At 41.4% G+C, this 22,980-nt stretch overlaps 1 protein-coding gene across 2 annotated transcripts in view; it reads right to left on the bottom strand.

Moving 5' to 3' along the window:
* Window positions 1–2,017: 2,017 nt before the first annotated feature.
* Window positions 2,018–22,980, bottom strand: part of TNIK (TRAF2 and NCK interacting kinase) — a 415,220-nt gene continuing 394,257 nt past the window's right edge. For both annotated transcript variants that reach the window (XM_027111864.1, XM_027111873.1), the window contains 9 exons: window positions 20,783–20,894; window positions 19,814–19,984; window positions 17,872–18,015; window positions 15,135–15,269; window positions 11,648–11,748; window positions 9,019–9,168; window positions 6,574–6,733; window positions 6,193–6,332; window positions 2,018–3,766 (listed from right to left, as the gene is read on the bottom strand). In XM_027111864.1, coding sequence (XP_026967665.1) covers window positions 3,683–3,766; window positions 6,193–6,332; window positions 6,574–6,733; window positions 9,019–9,168; window positions 11,648–11,748; window positions 15,135–15,269; window positions 17,872–18,015; window positions 19,814–19,984; window positions 20,783–20,894 — 1,197 coding nt within the window. In that variant the 3' untranslated portion in view covers window positions 2,018–3,682. The remainder of the gene's footprint in view (window positions 3,767–6,192; window positions 6,333–6,573; window positions 6,734–9,018; window positions 9,169–11,647; window positions 11,749–15,134; window positions 15,270–17,871; window positions 18,016–19,813; window positions 19,985–20,782; window positions 20,895–22,980) is intronic.

Below are 22,980 nucleotides of genomic sequence, written 5' to 3'. Positions count from 1 at the left end.
TTTCACATCTCTCTCTAATCTACTGCACAGGAGGGACCAGAGACACCAATTACCAATAAGTCACAAGAGCAGACAGAAAACTGTTAGTAGGTCTTGACAACCAGGAATTAAGATGCTTTTTAAAAATGTGTACTTGATGCAACGTACGTAAGAAGCGTGTCTTGGAAAGCTGTGTCAAAGTGTTAGAAAAATGGAGTCCCTGTTTGAGTGGCCTGTGGGATGTCATCTGTGCCTTAACCTATACCATTGCAGTAGCTCTAAGCCTTCTTGAAGCACTGTTCGAAAGTCTTCAAGAAAAATGATATCTAAATAGAGTCATTAGATTTTATGTGGCACTTGGTGCAAGCTGTCTTCACTTATATTGTGTGCAAAGACAATGGTCTGAATGTAATTGGCATGGAGAGAGAGTACTCTCCCCATCTGAAGGGATCTTACAGGTCCGCTGTTCCCATTACCCACTGCATGGAGGAATCTTCTCTAGCGTCCCCGACTAGCACTCAGCAATGATAGTCACCTGACAGACCCCGGCCCACGACGACGGTGTGAGCAGCTGCAGTGGATTTTACTGCATGATTATCAATTGAGAGTAGCAAGGACAGAAGAGATCTAGAGAAACTTAACTTTGAGGGAGAGAGGGCTCAGTTTCTCTTTGTATAGAAATCTTAACAAAAATTTCTTTGGTCTTGAAACTAGTTTCAGTTTTTAGTTTTATTTTTTTCCTGCTGGGGATTTTATCTCTAGAACTGGCTCATTTTATTTTTAAGATGATATTAAGGGGGATGAAAAGCACAACCACCCCCTCACCCCTGCCACCCCCCCCCCCAAAAAAAAGAATAAAGAATTAAAGCAAACCAAAAAGTTGGGAATTGTTACGGGCCCAAGAATAGTTATTCTGAAATATTCTGCATGACCTAGGCCTCAGTATTTCAGGGCTAGGGCCAGTCCTGATGGAGGAAAATGTATTTTTGGAGATAAAAGCTTCAAAGAATTCTTTAGAAATCTTTTAAGGAGCACAGCTTTGTGGGGGGCCCTTTTTAAATTTGGTTTTGCCTTGTACTCTGTGTAAGATATTTGTACAAAAATATAAAAGGCATGGCTTGATGTTTAACGTCTGTGTTTTATTGTTGTTGGCACCAGAAAAGCTCATGTTCTATGTTATGTCACTGTACATACTGTAAACAAGACTGCATTAATATTGTTCTCTTATGATTTTTTGTTTCAATGAATCTAGGCTTTAAAAAATACATTCACAAACTACCTTATGTTTAAACACAATGATTCCCTTTTATTTCTTAACTGTACCCAAATCCCACAATAAAAAAATCATTTAAAGCTGTGTGTTTCGAACTTACCACTTAGAAATCAAAACAAAACAAAACATAAAAACAAAGATCAGTTTGCAACATAATTTAAAGAAGCTTCTGGTTTAAAATACCACAGCAGCAATATAAAGAGCTGGTGGCAATCACATGCGGGGATGAGACCCAAATCAATATATCTTGTCCACATCAGCATCCAATTACAGTAGCTGCTAAATTCAATCCAAAACGTTATTGCTGAATTTGTTGCACGGAATTTGTGAAGATAATATTGTTCAGCAGCAGAACCTTAGCAGTAAAAATGAGAACGGGAGGATATCATTGCTTTTGAGCACTAAAGGGACCACGATGAGGACATCTTGGTGATTGCCTGAAGATAATCCTCAATTCCATTCCTGTGTTACCTGCTTAAAATAAATGCAAATGACAACCACCTTTACAGGAGGGGCAGAATCATCTATAACAGAACTAGAATATTTCCCCTTCCCTGTTCCCCCCTCGCCCAAGCCACCAGATTGAAATGGCGCCATTTTCCTAACGTGTATTTCGTTCTCATTAATAGCACATCAGCTGCTCATGTATTTAGGCAAAATCAGTAGGATCATAGATTTTTTTTTTTTTTTTGATCTGTTTAGAGTCATTGTTTTCTCCACAAACAAGCCACATTAGTTTTGTTGTTGTTGGATTTTTTTTTTTCCAATTTTTCAAGAAGAACAATTTGGTCAACTACTGTTTTATTTTAAAATATCAAGTGCACCTGAGATTGCCAGTTGAGCTCTCTATATGTCTCCTGGAGATAACACTGCTGTGATGAACAGTGAAACAAAACAAACGAAACGAGGTAGGTTAAAACAGGAAGCGCAACACAGATATCGTTTTGCAACACCTTGATACCACAGGCGGCCATGCTGGTAGCTTTGGAAAAAAAAAAATCCCAGACAGTCACGTAAACGTTCGAATCATCCGCGTAAGAGTCTATAAGGACACAAGTCAACCTGAACGAAATACATACAAATTCTGCACAAATGTTGTTTACCGTATGTTGGGTAATTTGGAGGAAGGTAAAATGATTAGGGTCTCAGAATTTTGGCCAAAGCCTTGCTTTCTAGTTCTATAACATCTGAACCAATGATGCCCGCTGGGTCTCAGGCAGGCTTAGTAGTCTAGTCCCTTCTCTCACCAACCCAGAGAGAACACAGGCAGCTCAGAAACATTTATTATTATTATTTTTTCAGTCACAGTTTTCATCTTGGGAAAGTGGCACCCTCAGGAGAAAGCTGGGAATGACCAGAGCCTGGATCTTATTTATTCTCCAATTCCCAGAAAGAACAAAGTCTTAACTCCTAACGAAGCCTGAACAGAGTGACCTCTTAGCTGGGAAGTTTTGTGCATTTGGAAAAAAAAAAAAGTGTGTGTGTGTGTATATATATACATTTTTAGCTTGTTTCCAGAAGCTCTTTCTGTCCGACCCCCTCTGTCATCCCATCTTTTGCCCTGATCTGTTGCATAATCGCTGAGGCAATGTTGTATTATAGAGTCCCTCATTCACTAGAGCCAACTCAACTCAATGGCACTACTATCCCATTCAACACACTCTGTTCTGTACAGGGCCATATAAAATAGGGCCTGCCAGACTCACAAAAATGGTAGTTGATTTTATTAGTCTAAGGCTAGTAGTTTAGCCATTTAAAATCTATTTCCCGAAAGTGGGGAAAACTAGTATTTTTCTTCTCTTTTAAAAATCCATTAGCAGTTGCTATCAAAAAGCAACCTTTTGGGTTCGTGAAGGCAAAAGAGTTCTACAGTTACCCCACTATGTAGTTATGGCCTTCAGTGTAAAGAGATAAGGTACATTTATTGTGCTGTCTCTCACCATTCGAAATTGGAAATTTTACAACACATTGTATACTTAAAGCTAGCAGGCAGACAGAATTAAAAACAGACATTTTCTCAGTATGCATTCTTTCCCCATTCTTACAAAGTAAAGGGGTGAAGAAAAAAGGTAAAAAAACAAAACAAAATAAAACTCAAAAACCCACCAGAACACAGCTTAATCATAAGAGCACACAATATTTGTTTCTATCCCTAACTCCGAAGAGCACATGGTCCACCTTTGTCCACAGACAACGCAGCATTCTTGGGGATCTCCTGGAAATTCCTGCCACCTTTTTCTCTCCTTCTCAACCAGGCTGCAACATTGAAAGATGGACTGTACTGGGACGGGTGGAGGGAGAGGAAAAGGGTAAAGTGGTATGGTCAACCAAGCCTTCTGATTCTGCCTCTAGACTGGCATAAGTCCACATGAGTTATGTTCTTTTAAATTAGAAATAACGCCATGAAGATAAGTGCCAAGTGCTCTTCTGTTACCAGTTCATCATGGAATTTCTGTTGAGGGTCATGAAAAACACTTGGCTACTTCCTCCAGATCGCACGGATGCAAAAAATACCTGTTTGAAATTAAAAAGAAGTTAGTTCAACTGCATGGTTTCTTTCCCTCTTTTCTTCAACCGTCCATCCATTTTCTCTCACATGTCCTATCCTTGCCATGTGTCAGCTCTTAAGACTTAATGGCTGGTGTTTATAAAGTGCCTTTTAATACAGTGCATCCTCTGTAAACATCCCTGCCTTTATTCCTATGAAGGTTACTATGACTGACTGTGGCATTGGCCTTCAGGGACCCAGAAGGGGCTGTATCTTGACTTGTAACAACCCTTTGGGCGCTCACTTTTTACAAGGGAGTTTCGTTCTAGGATAATATGCTGGATTTCTGGTCTAGGACACAACACGTCCTTTGTTAATTTCTGGAAAGCCACAGGGGCTCCCCTTTTCTCTCCCCTGATAACAAGAGGGCAGACTTTGGGAATGAAGAGAATCCTCTCACATTTCCAAAGTCAAGGGGGAATTTGGGGCCTACTGACTACTATACAACTTCATTTCTCAATTAAGAAAAAAAAAAAAGTGGTTCTGGTCAGAGAGGGTAAGGTGTTTAATGCCTATTCACTTTGGCATTCCAAGAGTTAATGCTTGGTTTCTCTGCTGATGAATGCATACCCTAGGCCAAAGGAGATCATGGCATTAGTAAGGAGAACCACAGTCCCTTCGGTCTGGGTCTGCTAAATCATCTTATCAAACGACTGAGAGAAGCGAGCAAAATTTGGGGTACTGCTTGCTTGAGCTGAACATCAGTGAACCACTGCCCAGCAAAATAATATTCTGGGCTGTGGCCCAGTCCTTCAGTCAGCCAACACCAAACTTTGGTCCAAGGCATTTACTTTTGTCATTAGTATAAAGTCTCTGCTACTTCATTCCCACAGTTTCTTCAGAAGAATGCTGTCTCTCCCAACAACTTCTTCAGAAGTTCTGTGGAAATGCTCATCTTTCAGCTAATGCTACATATGTACGTAAAGCTACTGTTAGGGTCAGTGAATCAAAAGGGGGAAGCACAGAGGACCCATGGGAACACAATGAGGGAAAGAAAGGGCTGCTGTTCTCTCCAGGTTCTGTGAGCCCTGGCTCTAAACCTCAGGCCCCAGATGCTGGTGTGGTCCCAGCCTGCTGCTGAGGGTGTGGTCGTGACTTGACGTTGGCTTTCTGAGGTGGGACTTCAATGAACTGAAGTGTGGGTGTCCGTGCCCAGATCACTCCTAGTCTTATGATTCCCAGAGACTAGGCGGGGGCTGGAATTTTACTAGGGGTCAGGTCTGTTTTCTGGTGTATTCTGATAAGGGCCTGGGACCATCCTTGCCATCCCCAGCTGTTGTCCACCCAGACCACACCAGACCATACCAGGTCAGAGTAGTTGGCTACTCCAGGGCCAGACTAAGACCAGCCTGGCTTCTGGGGAACGGGAGTGAACCAAGAGATGCAGGTCTGTTCAACCTGTCACGTTCTTTTCTGTCACGTTTCTTTTCGTTTATGTCTGCTGTTTTGGGGACAGCATTTCTAAGTTGGCCATAGTCCCAAAGGATGAATTCACAAACACAGTAGAGCTTAGCTACTAAAAACTCTGGGTTAGTCTACGGGGAGGGCAAGGCAGAAGCAGCACTGCTGCAGAACACGCCTTCTGGGCGACTGATCATGCCAGACGAACACCGCCGATTTCACTGGAAAACAGTCCCCCTATGACACTTCAGAAGAAACATGGCTGGAATGACACAAGACATGGCACTAGTTGAGTTTGCGATTGTGCATTCCTTAAGGTATGGGTGACACTTTTAAAAAGTTTATATTTCTACACGTCAAATGTTTTACATTTAAAATCGAATATAATGTGATGGGTTACGTCCCAATAGTGATTCTGTGAAACGTCTAAAAGTGGGGTATAAAGTTGACCCACTGTGAGATGACTAATGAGAGGCCGGCTCTTCTAAGTGCTTAGGAGAATTTGGGTTATTTGCTGAGTCATCTTAAGGCCTGCAAGCCACACAAGTTACAAAGAGTTTACAAGAAATTTTTTAGATGTTTTTATGTCTTTTTTTTTTTTTTTGCAGTACGCGGGCCTCTCACTGTTGTGGCCTCTCCCGTTGCGGAGCACAGGTTCCGGACACGCAGGCTCAGCGGCCATGGCTCACGGGCCCAGCCGCTCCGCGGCATGTGGGATCTTCCCGGACCGGGGCATGAACCCGTGTCCCCTGCATCGGCAGGCGGACTCTCAACCACTGCGCCACCAGGGAAGCCCTTATGTCTTTTTTGATGCGTGAATAATATATTTTGAGGGTTCACATGAATCAAACCAAATAATGCCATTTCAAGATAATATTGATTGTTTAACACAGATGTGATTCAAATCAGTATAAAGGAAAATGAAGGTTTCACAGGTACCTGGTGGTCTCTTAAAATGCAAACACTAATGCAAATGTTGAAACGGATTTACCTTATCATTTCTTTCACATAGAAACTTTAACCTTTGAGCTCGCTTATGCATAAATACTCCATCCAAATGTCCTGTTTCCACTGACCGGATCTCAATAGCTTTCTCGCCCCAGCCCATTATCTGATTGGAATGAATGTAGGCTGTCAAAAGGAATTTCCAAAACTGCATTAAAAACATTAGATGGGCAATAACTCACAGCATCTGTTCACATCTTAACCACAAAAATGACAAACGACTTGAGATAAACAGACAAAGCAAGTCTTACAAGTGTTATTCACAGACTTTTTTTTTTGTGGAATCAAATGGTTGTTTCACATTTCTTGACTTTCGTTTCATTTGGGGGGTGTAACTGCTGAAGGAGATAAGGAATGGTTAACCTACCCACAGACGTGGGCATTTCTCCCCATTGGAGCACCACATCCTTAGTTATCCGGCCGTAGGTGTTTACATACACCCCCTCATCCTCATAGCAAACAAGCATTTCCATTCCATCTGTTTTAGGCAAGATGACAATGGCATGAGGAGTAATATTGCCCTGAATCTAGAAGACAAAGAAAGGCCAGGCATTATTCTTTTAAAAAATAAGACAGTATCTTAGCTATTAATCTCTAAGAATTGCAAAGAAAAAAAAAGAGTTTTTTCTTTTCCCTTTTCCATTTACATTCTAGAGACTGACGTTTTGTTTTGCTTAATTTAACCACCGACCTGTCAAATACCCTGGTACATACAAACTTAGGCACTAGGTTGAGAATGCAATTTACCTGTTCTAAAAGCAACAACTACAGCTATGGAGCACCTGCCCTGTGCCAAGTGTGGGCCCTTTCCATGTATAACTTCTGGCCTTTAAAACAGCTCCCCATGCTAGATATTTCTGTCTACAGATGAAGCAACTGCATCTCAGAGGGGTTATGTAATTTGACCAAAGCTGCACTAGGATGTGGTGGTAGAATTGGGATTTGAGCACATTCCCGTGGACATTGAAAATCTCGTGTTTTCTATCTACTTCCAAAAAAGATGAGGAGAATGCAATCCAGTTGGATCTGACGGAAACAGCCCAAGTGGGGCCAAAAGGTGGGACCAAAACAGGCTATGAACAGTCAATACAGATAGTTTATCTGGGTGCCTAAATAAGTCCCCTACATATGAACCTTCAAGGTGTGAACTTTCCAAGGTGCGAACGTGTGTTCGCATGTCCAATATTCACGTGCCTGGTGTACACTGTGACGTGCGTGCATCCTCTACAAGTGGTTGTGCTTTTGTGTACTTTACTTTTACAGTACTGTATAGAGTACACTAGTACAGTATCATTATTTCAAGCCCAGGGTGTCCGGAAGCAAGAGTAAAAGCAGCAGTGATGTAGCTGGTACTGCTAAGGAGTGCCAGCTGTTGTACTGTACTACTGTACTTCTCAAGGTACTGTACTGTAAGATTAAAAATGTTTTCTTTATTTTTTGTGTTTGTTTTTTATGTATTATTTGTGTGAAAAGTATCATAAACTTATTCCAGTACAGTACTACATAGCCGATTGTGTTAGTTGGGTACCTAGGCTAACTTCGTTGGACTTATGAACAAACTAAACTTACGAACTTGCTCTCGGAATGGAACTCGTTCTTATGCAGGGGAGTTACTGTAGTCCAAATTAATGGCTTGTTGAGAAAAAATTTAAAAATTACCGTTCACTAAAAAAAAATCATACTATTCAGATAAGTGTAGATTGACTTGTTCTGGGAAAAGAGACGTGGTGTTGCTGCGATCCCCTGGTTGAGAATGTCATGGCCGTCCAGTAGGTACATGGTGGACAGGAATGAGGGGATGGAGGATGATGATGGGGACAGCCCAGTCCCCTCACCAAGAGCACGGGCTGTGAGTCCTGTGTGCACATACACACACGAGAAAAGCTGTAATGTAACAACCAATGACATATGTGTGCCGTGCCCCAAAACAACTTTTTTCAGTTGTTGTGCTCCTTTGGAGTGAAGTCTTTAAAGTCTCAAAATACCAAACAGTAACAGATTAGGTCTCAGACTTTGTTGACGAATAATTTCTACTGTATGTTAGCCTTGGGACTACATACGTTAGAGGAAACAAAATTTACACTGCACTCATCCTACTACATGAAACCACGGGCAGCACGTCCCTTAAAAGTCATGTTTTAGGCAATGTGTCAGGATAGTAATATTAATAGTACAATTTGCAGGGCCCTGTGCCAACTACTTTAGATGTATGACCTCACTTAATGCTGACGATAACCCCATGTGATAGGTCCTCTTAGCCCCATTTTACAGATGTGAAAGCTGAGGGTTGGACAGGCTGCCTAATGTGTCCACTATTGCAAAGCGAATACATGCAAGAGCCAGAGCATGTGCTCCAGGGTGTCTGATTCCGCCACGTGACACTGTCCTCCACTTGAAGAGAGGAACGATAGCAGAAAAAGGATCACTGGATTTCTCCCACATAAAATGAACCAATCTCCTTCAAAAACTAAAAATAGAAGCTCATCTACTATAGTCTTGCTTAAAAAACAGAATCTATGCCCTTGAACAAAAAACACTGTATGTATTTTAATGTAAAATCCAATGAGACAACATGTCCGGTAAATGGCAAATAATTGCTATTACGTGTTACTCAATTTTAAGCAGCCATAAAAATCAGTTAAAGTTACATGTTTTATGACTTAAAAGCCTCATCTATTTAGTGAAGACCATAAGTCCATCTGCTTTATTGATTAGTAAAAGTTAGCATGACCTCCACTAAAAATGTACAAAAACAAATCTATACACACAGGTTGTGGAACAGAGTCTTGACAGTCTGCTTCCAGGAACTTACATGAGATGGTATGTAGATATCATAAGAGTTTCCTGAATCAACATCAATTACATGGAAACCAGTGTGTGAACCAAAAATAACCTTTAATCTTTGACCTTCTTCTACTGTGAGATCAACAAGCAGTGGCTTGTGCTGGAGATCTGCAAAAGACTTTAAAAATCACCCCATGAGTACCCACATCATTCAAAGACGTTACCTTAATAAATTTTTCCTTTAGCCATTTCCTGTGGAAGTTAATGTCTGACTTTCTTAAATTGAAAAGCTAGGAAATCTTTCTTTCAATTTTAGGGCTATTCATATTCTGACTCTGGGAGGAAGAGTCTAGCATCCATTTGTTCCCCTTTTTCTACCCCTTGTGCTCCAGGGCAGCAAAGCTGGTTGACAGCTGTCTGTTTTGATAGTGTCATCATATATTAAAAATTTGGTGGGCTTCCCTGGTGGCGCAGTGGTTGAGGGTCCGCCTGCCGATGCAGGGGACGCGGGTTCGAGCCCCGGTCCGGGGGGATCCCACATGCCGCGGAGCGGCTGGGCCCGTGAGCCATGGCCGCGGAGCCTGCGCGTCCGGAGCCTGTGCTCCGCGAAGGGAGGGGCCCCGAAGGTGAGAGGCCCGCGTACCGAAAAAAAAAAAAAAAAAAAAAAAATTGGTGTCTGGGTGCTGCTGTTCTTCCCTGTTTATTTCTGGCCTTTTCCCCAAGAAGAAGGTCCAGTCACCTCTCTGGCCCCTCTCCTTCCCAAGGGACAGCCAGGCCCAGGCATGGCTACTACCTTTTCAGAGACAGACTGGGTGGGCAGGTGGGCCAGCCCTGTGCTAAGCCTGTTCAGGGTTAACAGGCATGCTCTGGTTCCGACTCTCCTGGGTGAGTGAGTACACATCAGGCTGGCGCTTTCTCTAAACTTAACGTTGAGATCTGAGACTTGGGTTTGGGCGATAGAGGACGGTGGGGATGATTCATCTCAAGACTCACGGCTTACGCTGGCGAGCTGGGTTTAAAAGGAAAAGAAAAAAAGAGCTCCAGCCACGTTTATCAAAGTTCTGTGTGTGAGACTCCAGAGTCTACGCCCCAGCTAACTGTCAAGTGTTCCTCTGTTTTCCTTTGCCATTATTTAATCCACACTCCACCTGTATTGGCCTTGAAGTCTGGGCGAGAATCTGTGAAACCACAAGTGCCTCGGCTATCATGTCACCGTCACCTAACAGACCCCTCCCTCCTTCTCTTTTGCTAACATCATTCTCATAGATGGGAGGTTCGAGCCTCATCTCCTTGTCCCACGGGAGGGCTCGACCCCCTGCCGGCTCCAGTCTTTCCTCTTCGAGTCCTTGCCTTTGCTCTTCCCTCTTTCTAGGTTGGCCATGGTTTGCTCAACAAAGCATTTTGCAGTCAATCCTGCACTTTGGCTAGTACACTGATGACAGTAACTTCGGAACCGGAACAGGAACAGGATCTTGACTGAAAAACTTTTGTGAAGAGAGATTTTGGCGGGACAGCAGCACCACTGTAGCTGTCAGGAGTCATCCCTGAAGTGTTATTACTAACGCAATGCATTCCAAACATTTCTCTCCATAAAAGCGGGGTTAACGAGTGGGGCCCATTTCGCATCTTCCTGAGCACATCACAAATGAACTCCTTGCCCTGCTAAAGGAACAAGGTAGAAGCGGGGGTGATTCAGCCCTGAAGAGGGCTTTGTAATGTTCCCAAGGCAGCTTCTGCCCTCACGTGGCATATGTGGCAACAGAAAATACATAAAGGGTCAAAGAAAGACAATAGTCATAAAGGTGGGGAGAAAAAGTGAGGGCCAAGGAGATATAAAGAAAGAGAGAGACGTAGGCAGAGAGTAAGAATGAACAGAAGGTAAATTCACGCTGGCTATGGGTAGACTGTGCAGCTCTGAAAACATCAGAGTGCCTGTAAGTACTGGTCCTTCTGGCATTTGGGGGTCAGCTTTCATGATCTGGAGTCAACGGGACCAGCATTTCCCCATCCTACTTCTGTTGAAGCTCATGAGTTATCAAGCCAACCACAGTGGGTACAGACTTAGACAAGATAAAAAATGAAACAGCAATGAAAATTGAAGGATGCAGAGAAACTAGGCCATTTCCATATGTGACTACATTCAGTATTCATTTTAGAGAAGTCCAACAGCAATGGGGATATATGAGCATCAAGTGAGTTTTAGCGACTTTTCCCCAAAAGGCTTACAAGGATTACAAGATTTAGAGACTCAGTTCGGCCTTGAGATTCAGTGCTGCTTGCTGTCGGTCTGCCTTTTTCGGACGAAATATCAAGAGAGTGCCCTAGTTAGGTGGGTGTATAATAAATCTCATTGCCTAATATCATAATGAATGCTTTGCCTGGTAACCATTCCATGCTAAATGCCACTTAGAGATGATGCATAGACCTGAAATGGAGGAGGGTGTACCCAATTTTAATTTGACTAATTAACAGTATTTACTAATACCTAGTCTTTACTTTTAGAATAACAAGTAAGAGCTCCTACACTTTTAAAAGAGGTTTATTATATACAGAAAAATTGGTACTAGTGTTATGTGTAAGTTAACCACTGTTAACTGATGGGAACCTAAACTGTATAAAAAAACAAGCCCTTGTTAGGTAATCACATGCCTACTTACCTTAAATGCCATGAACTTATGATATGGTTTAGGAGCCCAAGCATATATCTCCACAGCATTCTTTAAGGCAATCACCAAGAATTTGATCCTTTCATATTTGACTGTAATAGAAAAGTTATGAATTAAAATAGTTCATTAATTTATTCAAGTTTTTGTATTAAAGAATGTGTAAACCACTATATCACACACACACACACACACACACACACACACATATATATCATCCTGATTGAGGGTAATGCTCTGGTGTGGGATGTTCTCATAGATACAGATTTAACTTCCTTTAATGTACTTGGTCTGCAGGATACCTGGGGCCTTTTGCTTCATACTGAAGGCTCTTTTCTTCATCTAAAGATGTAACTGGCTTAGGACTGCCTCTAAGCACTAGGTCTAGATGTGAATTACTTATTGTAAGAAGAATCTGTATAAAAATCCTTCATGTTTCCTTGCCTGGCTTTTACGTTCACCCACATGTGAGCAGCTGAGAGCCGGTATGGCAAGATGGTAGAAAAATTAGAGACATAATGGCTGCTGTTCGCTTATTATTCAAACTTGGATTCCAGTTATTAGGAGTTCAAAAAGGACCAGTGCCCTTAACATGAGAGCCCAGAGAGATCCCTCTCCCTTCCTGCTATGTGAGGTTATAGGAAAAAGACCACTGTCTGTGACCCAGGAAGCAGGCCCTCACCAGATACTGAATCTGCCACCAACTTGATCTTGGCTCTCTCAGCCTCTAGAGCTGTGAGAAATAAACTCATGTTGTTTATGAGCCACCCAGTCTGTGGTATTCTGTTATAGCAGCTTGAACAGACTAAGACAGTACACATGGCAGTCTTTTTATTTATAAAATGTTTGAACAAACAGAATATTCTGTGTCCTAAAGAATTTAGCCCAAGATAACTGACCAAATTCTTGTTCTCTGAGCTCTTTTTCTGTAGCATGCCTCTCCTGTTTACTATTCTGTCTTTAATATACTTTCAAATACTTCTTCAGCGATTTATTTCCATATATATATATATATATTTGCACGGTACGCGGGCTTCTCACTGTTGTGGCCTCTCCCGTTGCAGAGCACAGGCTCCGGACGCGCAGGCTCAGTGGCCATGGCTCACGGGCCCAGCTGCTCTGCGGCATGTGGGATCTTCCCGGACTGGGGCACGAACCCGTGTCCCCTGCATCGGCAGGCGGACTCTCAACCACTGAGCCACCAGGGAAGCCCTCCATATTTCTAAATGACGTGCTGATAATGTTATTTACAACTTTTATCAGCTGTAGATATTACCTACTGACTCTGGAGAATGGAAAGGGTCTAGTCTCTTACAGCAATCTCCTCTCTCTAGATCTCTCTTTCAAACGTACACATCTCTTCCTCCCCATACCTCCAATATAGTTATATTTACAAGTTTTGGTTAAGTCAATATCCTGTGTTTAAATCATTATTGTTCATAGATGAGGCATGTAGTATACCATTATTATAATTCCTTTCTTGCTTTCAAATTTTTTTCACTTCCTTATTTTCTATGTATCTATCTCTAAGCACATGGAAACTTTCTGTTAGTGCTGTCAGTACAGTCAAATATGGCAGGTAATCTATTAGTAACATTTTATTTTTCTTGTAGGTACCTCTTCCTGAACCCTCCATTGTCCCACTTTGCCTGGACTAATTTCTTTCTCCTTCTCTGTCTCTCTCTCTCTATATACACATCCTGCTTGCTCTGTTTCTCTGGAGAGCCCTGGCTAATACAGATGGGTTATAAAATACTAAGTGAAAAAAATCTTTCCGTTAGAACTCTGAAAGCCTTGCTCCATTGTATTTTTTCTTTTCTCTTGGCCGTGCTGCACGGCATGTGGGATTTTAGTTCCCTGACCAGGGATCAAACCCTCACCACCTGCAGTGGGAGCGTGGAGTTTTAACCACTGGACTGCCAGGGAAGTCCCCTCCATTGTCTTCTAACCTTCTAGTACTGCTGTAAGTCCCAGGCCACCTAATTCTGTGTCTATTACATGTAAACTGTTTATTTATTTACTTATAATTTGAAAGCTTTAAGAGCCTTCTCATTTCCTGGGTACTGAAATATCATGTTGCTATGTCCTCTTGTGAGTCGTTTTTCATTCACTGTACTAGGTACTCAGTGAATCTTTTTAATTTGAAATTTTGAGGTCTTAATTCTAGAAACTTTTCTTGTATTCTTTCTTTGATGCTTTCTTCCCCTTCCACTTCTTAATCTTTTTCCTAAAACTCATGTAACTTATATTTTGAACCACTTGGACTGAAACTTTTATTTTCTTACCTATTCTCTCTTTTTTCTTTTCTTTTCATTCTACTTTCTAGGACATTTCTCATGTTTGTCTTTCGACCCTTCTACTGCATTTTTTATTCCTGCCAATATATTTTAATTTCCAAGATTTTTTTTTCTGGGTCTCTGAATGACATTCTCCAACCCTGTTCCATCTTTTTTAAAAAAATAACACCTATTCTTCTTTTATGGAAACAGTATTTCTAATCTCTCTGAAGTTAGTATATTGATAGTTTCTTTTAAAATTTTTTTGTTCCACTCCTCATTATCCTTGTTTCCTCTAAAGTCCCTTCTTTCTGTTTAAGTTTCCTTCCCATTAGTGGATTTTCCCACTGTCTGCTCTAGTGGGCTTATCGACTGATGGGTTTCACTTTTAAGGTGGTTAGATAGCATGCTCTTTCCATGGCATTTCAAATATTAGTACCTCAACATCTTTTCTTGCTGGCCATTTAGTTTCTCCAAAGACCATCTTTCAATCTCTTGCTTGGGAGTATAAGCATGGCTGGCAACATTTGGGGTGCTAAACAGGGGAAGGAGGTGTCTGTGCGTGTATCAATGTGTCCTTATAATTCAATATTCCCCATCAACAGATTGGCTGTGCCCACCTTTCATCTTCTGCTGCTGTCAGGGAGGGTGGCTGCCTGACTGGGTTCTGGAGGATTTGCTGTTCATCAACTTTCCAACAATCCTCCCATTTTCAATCCCACCCTCCACCTCCACCTCAGATACACCTGGGACCTCAGGTCCTGGCCCTTTCTGAGTTCTGTTGAGTGACTGGATTGATTTTGATGACTTTCCTCACAGCAGACTTAGAATTCAGCATTTCCTGGTCAGCTAGTTCTGTTCCTAGTCATCTAACAATTCTTGTTCAATTTTGTTGACATCTCTTATCTGTTTTCTCTTCTCCTGGTCCCTTTGTCCTTGTAGGTTTACAGCACTTTTATTTCTTCATGGTTATTTTAATGGGTCTTTGGGAGTGAGTTCAAACTGGAGCCTAAGACTTTATTCTGAATGCATTCTTTGAACTTCATCAATCTAACTTTTTGGGGAAATAATGCAAGTATATTTAAGGTTCCAGCAGTGTCTTAAACTGGTCACAAATGCATCATCAATATCTGATGGAAAAAAACTAAATGAAACTTAACTGAATAATTTGGATTGAGCAAACAATTCCATGTCTTGAGACTTACCAACTTTGTAATGTATACAGCCTTCCAAGTCCCCAACAGTGATCCAGCCTTGTTTCTTTTCTACTTCTGGGTCATTGTGTAATATTCTGTTTCTTAACCATGAAAGATAGTAAACTCGTAGCTTATTCTTCTTTCCTGTTGAAGTAATAGAACTTTAATTTCTAGGCCCTGAGACAGCTTTTTCTCTCAGTCCTTCTCCATCTCCATTTTATTTTATTTATTTTTATTTACACTTGTGTGTGTGTCTGTGTATGTGTGAAGGCACAATAACCAGTGTCTCCAGCATCGTCAAAGTATTGTCTCTGCCAGAACTTACGATCAAAACAGGTCCAAGTGTTTTGGGCAAATAACCATTGCATAATTTTTCTGTACCTTCTGGTGCTTTCTATTTGAGCAAGGTGCTCTTATTCTCTCCTCCCAGTGCAAAGGGCAGTGTCTGCTCAGTAAGACCTAATTCTGTAACGGAATGGTTGATCAGTGTTCCAAAACATTCCAGATCTAATTACATGAAGGAGTTTTGACAACTGGACATTTTAGCATACTCATGTGTGACTACCTTCTACCCAACAGCATATGTTAATGCAGAGCCCCCCTTACTCGCCTCCTCTATTACTTTAAAGATGACAGCTGGTAGTAGTTTCATTTTACCAAACAGAAAAAGGAATTTCTTAAGGAGGTATGAGAAACAAGTTCAACGACAGCAATCAGGGCTCAGAAAATAACCCTTGGACATGTTTACAGTGCTGAGATCCCTGAAAGGAGTGTCAAACAAAAAGAAGAACGGAGAAAAAGATGTATACTTGGAAAAAAAACACAAAAGTTCCCTTTGGTAAATGATGGGAAAGAGATCATGGACTAAAGAATTCTTAGTATGATAAGGAAACATCTTAAAAACATTGAGGAGTTTTAAACTGAGGAGCAAAATTTAATATATTGAGATTATCTGAGTACCAGATAAGAAGATGTCCCTTGGGGTGGCTTTTCCTAAGTGATCAGTAATTTAAGCCTGTGGGTTATACTTCTTGGGTACTTATTTTCCTTTCACTTCTCTTAGGTGTCAAAAAATGTTCCGTATTTTGCAGCTGTGATATATACCAGAAGAAAAGAATTCATTAAAGCATTGCACACTGGATTTGACAGGAGAGTACATTTATAACCTAAATTAAGGGAACCACGTGCAGTTACTATTCCTTTTTATAACCAAAAGCCTTGAATATGCATTGATTTCTATAGCTAGGATGGGCAGGAGGGCTGGTGCTTTCTCCTCTCCGTGCCAACACAGATCCGAGGGCAGTTCAAGAAAATTTGGCTTCTGTTTTCATTTTCTTCTTTCCCTACCTATGCACCTCATAATAGGAAATGGTTACACTTTTAAAAATGGGATGTGTCACTAACAACATAATGAAGTCTGAACATGGATTTTCTGATATCATTTCCACTTTTGGTAAGTGACTGGCAGATGTACGGTTGTAAATTTGATTTGGGAGTGTTGCAGTCAAGAAGGCATTACCCAGAATAAAGGAGTACACTGAATTAAACTCAAATGATAATGCAAGAAGAATTTACTTGGTGAACCCTTATTTGGGGAGAATAAAAAGAGATGAAACTGAGCATTCAATGGACAGGCAAAAGAGGAAATTGTAGCATCAAATGAGGGCCTTTTCTCAAAACAGAAGTACAGCTGAAGAGTTAAACTTTATTCAAGGTTCAACCCAAGAGGAGCCCTATGTTTCTCTTTGCAAAATAACGGCTGGTTCTCAAACTTGGCTGCACAGTGGAGACACCTCAGGAGCCATGAAAGCTTCTGAGACATGGGCCACACTCCCAGATTCTGACCCGTTAGTCTGGGGTGCATGATGGAGTTTTCACACCTCCTCAGGCGGTTCTAATGTGCAGGGGTACTGTCGGTTTCATACTGGATGGGATGGGAGGGGAAAAGTGGGGTATTATTTATTAAACTCCTTCAAACACCCTCCGAAAGAAAAAACTTTCAAGAACGTAGACTCCTTCAGGTTACATTTTTAACTTGTCAGTAGTAAGGCCTTCACTTTTGTCTCTCTCTCTTTTTTTTAAGCTCTTTTTGGGAAGTGGAAAGCTGCAGAGGGTGGCAATGATTCCTACCTTCCAATCTCCTTGCAGACTCAATCACCCAATGGGCCAGCTGCACTTGCTAAAATGTCAGTGAACTATAAACTAAAGCAGTTCTTATAAGAAAAGAGACCAGAGAAATTTCTGCTTACAAAATTTCTCACTCCCAGAAGCTTACATTTATTTATTTATTTTTAATTTAATTTAATTTTATTTTTTATACAGCAGGTTCTTATTAGTTATCTATTTAATACAAATTAGTGTATATATGTCAATCCCAATCTCCCAATTCACCCAGAAGCCTACATTTTTATATTCTCCATCTGAGAGTAGATGGCAATGACTGGAGTACAGACACCTTAAAAGGATCCTTGCTGAGTCCTGGCAGAGGGTGAAGGCCCATATATACACAGCCGTGGTGGTATGTCTCTGTCTGATTCAGATTTCAGGCAGAGGTGAGAGACTTCCCTTTGAAGGTCAGAATCTCTGGAGTTACAAAACGTGGGTGATGTCATTCTGGTCCTACTGCCATAATTTATCGTGCTGCTCGTTGGTTGGGAAGGGCAGAGCTTACTATTCCTTCAGAAGTGAGGTGATCACCTTTCCCACCTGTGCAGACCTGGAGGACTTGGTCATCCCAGCAACATACCTGATATCGTCACGAGGACATTCAGTCCCTCTAGCACATCCATCTGCTGAAATCGCCTCCGGTTGATCAGATTATAAACTTTGCCTTGCCCGCTTCGGTCCAAAAGCATCAGGCCATTTTCAGTTCCCACCAGGAGGTTTACACCTGCAAATTTAAGAAGCATCCCAAGACTGACTCTTATGGACTTTACTCTTCCGCATCCAGGGTCCCTTTAAAACCTAAGAAACTGTGACTTGTAAATATAAACTAATGGGCAAGCAGGTACTACAGTAGGGAGTGTAGAAGTAGGAGCTCTGAGACAGTAATTAAATCACTGTCCCTCTGGTAATGAAATTAGTTTTCTTTTATAAAGTAGTAGCAGCATTCATTACATGTAGCCCTTTACTACCTAAAATAGAGTTCTTCTCAAGAGGAGCCTGAGGCACAGATGTGACGCTAGTTCCTTTCCTGTAACACCCACCCTTTTCTTGGCTCTCTCTATAAATCACACCTCGAGACTTCCCCAAGGTTCACCCCACTCCTATTCATGCAGTGATTTCTAGCCTACCCACCTTCTACATATAATAGAGTGCCCCATTCCCATACTCGTGGAAGAAAAGCCCTTCTTCCTTCTCACACCAGAGCTTAATTTACATCCCATAGCTTAAGGTTCTGCTCTTTGTTAGGGAAATGATAAGCCAATTCAAGTGCAGGTATTAATAGCCCAAGAGTCACAGAAATATTGACTGTAAGGCAGGGGTCCCCAATTCCCCGCCCCCCGCGGAAAAATTGTCTTCCACGAAACCGGTCCCTGGTGCCAAAAAGGTTGCGGACCGCTGCTGTAAGGGACTTCTCAGGCATCTAACTCTAGTCCAGCCCACCTCCCATGTGGTAATTCCTATTACAAAAACTCTGGTAGGTAAGTGGTCTTGTCTGGATGGCTACAATCTTGAAAATTCATCTCTAGGCATATAAACACCCCTGACTCCCAACATACACACAGACACGTGCACACATTGTGAGTTCAGCCATGCAATGGCCTATATTTAGGAACGGGTAACTTTTCCACTTCTTTTGCTTACTGCACATCTGTCTTCTAAGTAACGTGAATGTCTGCTCTTTCAACCACGTGTTAGTCAATATGAAACACGGTTATCTTGTTGTCTTCTAATAGTCTCTTCTCCAGAGGACAGAGCCTTACTCCCCTGAAATGGTTTCCAGGCTCTGTGCTCATCCCTGCTACCAACTCAAATGCTTTTGCCCTTATAAAATTGTGGTGCTTCAAACTAGGTGTAGTATTTTAGATGGGTGCAAATGAGCCATGTCCTTCCTTGATCTGTGTGTCATGTTTATGGTGACACAGACCAGGATTTTGACAGAATCTCATCACACCTATACTGAGTCTGAGGTCAGCTAAAATTTGCAGATCTTTTTCACAAGAACTGCAGGTTGATGTGTTGAACTAAAAGGGAAGGCTCTTCATTTGTTGTCCTTTTCAAGTTTTATCTTGCTACTACTACTGGTATGGCCTTTGGCAAGTCACTAAAATATTCTGTGCCGCTTTTTCAACTGTCACATGAAGGTCACGCCATTATTGCCCTTGCAGAATGTTGTATGGATCACAGAGACAGGACATGGGGCACATCACACAGTGCTGGGCACAGAGTGGGCATATATTAAGTGGTAGTTAGTTCTGTTGTTGGCTTTAGCCCATCACTGTTATGTGACAAGGTCACTCTGAATCTCATTGCTATCCTGGGTATCAGTTCTTTCTAAATATAAAATTGTATCAGTTAGGGTATCAGTTCTTTCTAAATATAAAATTGCTCTTGGTCTCTCTTGAGGCCGAGACAGTCCCAAATCGGGTCTCTAACACCCATGATTCAATCAGCACTCTTCTGATAGTAAGATTCCTGTTTGAGGGTCAATTCATTAATGAATGGTAAAAAAAGCACCAACTTACCCCACAGAGCTGCACAAAGTATTTCTGAGTTGAATCGCTTCTTGTATTTTCTGATTTCTGGTGTGTCGCTATGAGGCCGAATGTTGGTTGGGTTTACGTTTACCACTGAAATCTTTCTTGCTTCATTTAGTTTGGCCTGTTCTTGCCTAAGAAGTTCGCTAGTAAACAGAGCTTTGAGAAAAAGAATCAGAGAAGTCAGTGGCATCTTAAAATATAACCAATGGAGATATGGAAAAGGGGCTTCAAATAACTATGATTTCTCCTTGTTTAGTGTGCATTATGATAAAGGCAAAGAAACACTGAAACTATAAATATTTTACACTTTTTTAGTAGAATAAAGTATGTCATTCATAAAAGCAGTGTTTTATCCGTTAGTAAAACAGGCTTATAGACACTACTTGAGTAGTTTAGGGAATTAATATTCATCTCATAAAATTAAACACACCATCCTCATCTCCTGTAATATATGCAGGACAGATTAACTTTTTGAAATTCCACATTATCAACTGACAAACTGGCCCAAGTTGAGTCTGATGATTAGTGAGCTGCAGAATTCTAGAAAGCAAGACTGTCCTCTCAATCAGCCAGACTTCTGAAGTGGGAAGCACACACCTAGAACTCAACACAACTCAACACGCATTGATTTTGCCTACTGCGTGCACAGCACTGTACCCAGAAATTGCTTCTGAGAAATGTGTGGTGAGTTTGGAGATCTCTGAGGAGCAGCTTTTCCTAGGGCCCCTGGATACCTCTGGGTTCCTACCAGAATCAAAATAGAAGAGATGAAAAAAAATAGAAAGAACTTGTTTGAGGAATCCTATTAAAAAAAAAGTAATAAAAAGTCTTCCCTTTAAGACAGGGCCTAAGCAGTTAATGGCTTAACTAGTGAACTAATAATTAATTTTTTATCAGGTCATATCAGAAAGGAAAACCAATTTGTTTCTAAAACATCGGGGCCTTCTAGCTTACCGGCAGCTGACGTTTCCTCATCCTCTTCATCTGCATCAGTGGGAGACGTCTGATACACTCTGGGGTCCACAAAGGGGGTGAAGGAGGCTTTGGTGCTGCTTCCCATGCCATACTAATCAATAAGCAAGAAGATTAAGAAGAGCAGATAGATAAATACTGTAGCAACAAACGACGCTAATAATACTTTGCTTGGGCTTTAAAATTATTAGAGACTCTTCAAACCATCCAACTGTTCACACTCTGACCCCCAAGTCAAAGTGTGTGCTTCTCTCTCCAGCTTCTACTGATACTGGTCCCTCACTAACCATTATGTCTTTGCAGGGTTTCATTAATCATCAGGCTGCAAGAATTGTAGTGAGCAAATTATATTATGGACCATAGGTAGCACCTTCATATCTGATAAGATGGCTGTAGTGACAGAGCCTATTTCTCCCTTGAAGTAAAAGCAATCTCCTACTGACCAAATGGTTTTAAGAAAAGCTGACAACAAATTGGCAGTAAACTAAGCATAGCTACACAGCATCCTTCATCCTGAACACATGATCAACCAAAGACTCCTCTTGGGGCCTTTGGGGCCTTCCATGCTGGCCTGGTGATGCAGGTGGATTGGTGTTGGCTCAAGAAGCCTTAAAATCTGCAATTCAGGGGCAATTTCATCCAGGGAATGAAGAGTTTTCCTTTCCATGATAGTTTCCTTAAAAGGATACTTATATGCCCTATGTGGGAACTTCATGAAGATACTAGGTTTGCAGGGCTTACTTAAAAAATAATCTCAAGGGCTTAGAGAGCACAATTAAGATATGAAGTCAGAACTAAACTAGGGAACAGTAAACTATCAAGGCTTCATGTCCCAATATTCGATTTTTGAGTTTTGTCAAAGGAGCTTCAATAACCATCTCCCAATTTTGTCTGTCATCTCCACTCCTACTGACACTCAAGTCCTTTTAATATTATAAACAGATCTGCACTCAGTATAAGAAGTATCTTTTGGGGGGATAAATGTCTTTAAGTTTTAATTTTTTTAGTTTTTTTTTCAGGTTTTTATTTAAAAATAAAACCAGTATCCCAAGACCCCTAAACAGATAAGGAGAAAACCACAAAGGCCCAATCTGACTTTAATGCAAGATTTCCCCTTCATGTTATGAAATCAAAACCACTTCATCCTCCATAAGGTAGGACTACCCCTCCCAAACAGAGCACTTTCACAGACATTCTCTCCTTTGATCTTTAGAAGTCTATGAAGGAGGTGTGCAAGTATTGACATTCCCACTTAGAGCCGGGGAAGCAGCAGAATGTAGAGTAGGGTCTGACCGCACGGAGTCCTCCTTGGTACCCAAAGTCAGGCAGAAAACAACTGTCCACAGTGCATGAAGCTATAACAGTGCTCTACGTTCTTTTCCTTGCGGCAAAGTTCACCTGCTCTATAGCTTTAGAATCCAAATGGTGCCTCATAAAAACTCAGTGCATGGACAACCTCAAACACAGCGTTATAAACTGTATGCATTATAAACACATGTAGGGCCTATGTGTGATTCAAAGGACTATTTATGAAACATGACCAAGCACTGTGATCTCATCCGAATGGTCAAGCTCGGTCAACGACATCTACAAGCACTTCCCGGCAGATTGTTTATTCTGGCTTTTTTTCCCCAGACTCTTTTCTGTGTAGGAAAGATAATATCCCACTTCTCCCTTTCTTGTGCGAGTTGGAGTTTAGGAAGATGAACACTTTGAGAACGTATCTATTTTTATTTTTCATAAACAAATCATTTCAACCTTATTTCACCTAAGTCAAACTTAGTTTGACTAAATTAATGTAACTATGAACCTCAACTATTGGCCTTGGAATCTCTATAGGTTGAAGTTTCCTTTCCTGGTCTGGGAGATAGGAGGTCCCAGTTCTGGTCCCAGCTCTGTCACAAAACAGCTGTGTGCCTTTAGGCAAGGCACTTAACCTCTCTGAGCCTCACTATTTGCTTCTGTAAAAACAGGCTTTGGTCCAGATGCTACCTGAGAACTTTTCACTGCTCTGCTTTTAGGATTTGGTCCATTTAATCATATGCATAAGCAATTACATAGTATAATAAAACCCAACCAAACACGCTTCTGGGAGCTTGGCAAAGCCTCCTTCTTGAGGGGCCCGCGGTCTCAGAACCCCCTGCCGGAGGACAAAGCTGTCGTGGCTATTGCCCAGCACC

This window comes from Aethalodelphis obliquidens, unplaced genomic scaffold (genome assembly GCF_003676395.1).
Source record: "Aethalodelphis obliquidens isolate GAN/ISIS:26980383/991018 unplaced genomic scaffold, ASM367639v1 scaffold1, whole genome shotgun sequence".
Taxonomy (NCBI): Eukaryota; Metazoa; Chordata; class Mammalia; order Artiodactyla; family Delphinidae; genus Aethalodelphis; species Aethalodelphis obliquidens.
The sequence above is the reverse complement of the archived record's forward strand: the minus strand, read 5'-3'. Positions and strand labels throughout refer to the sequence as shown.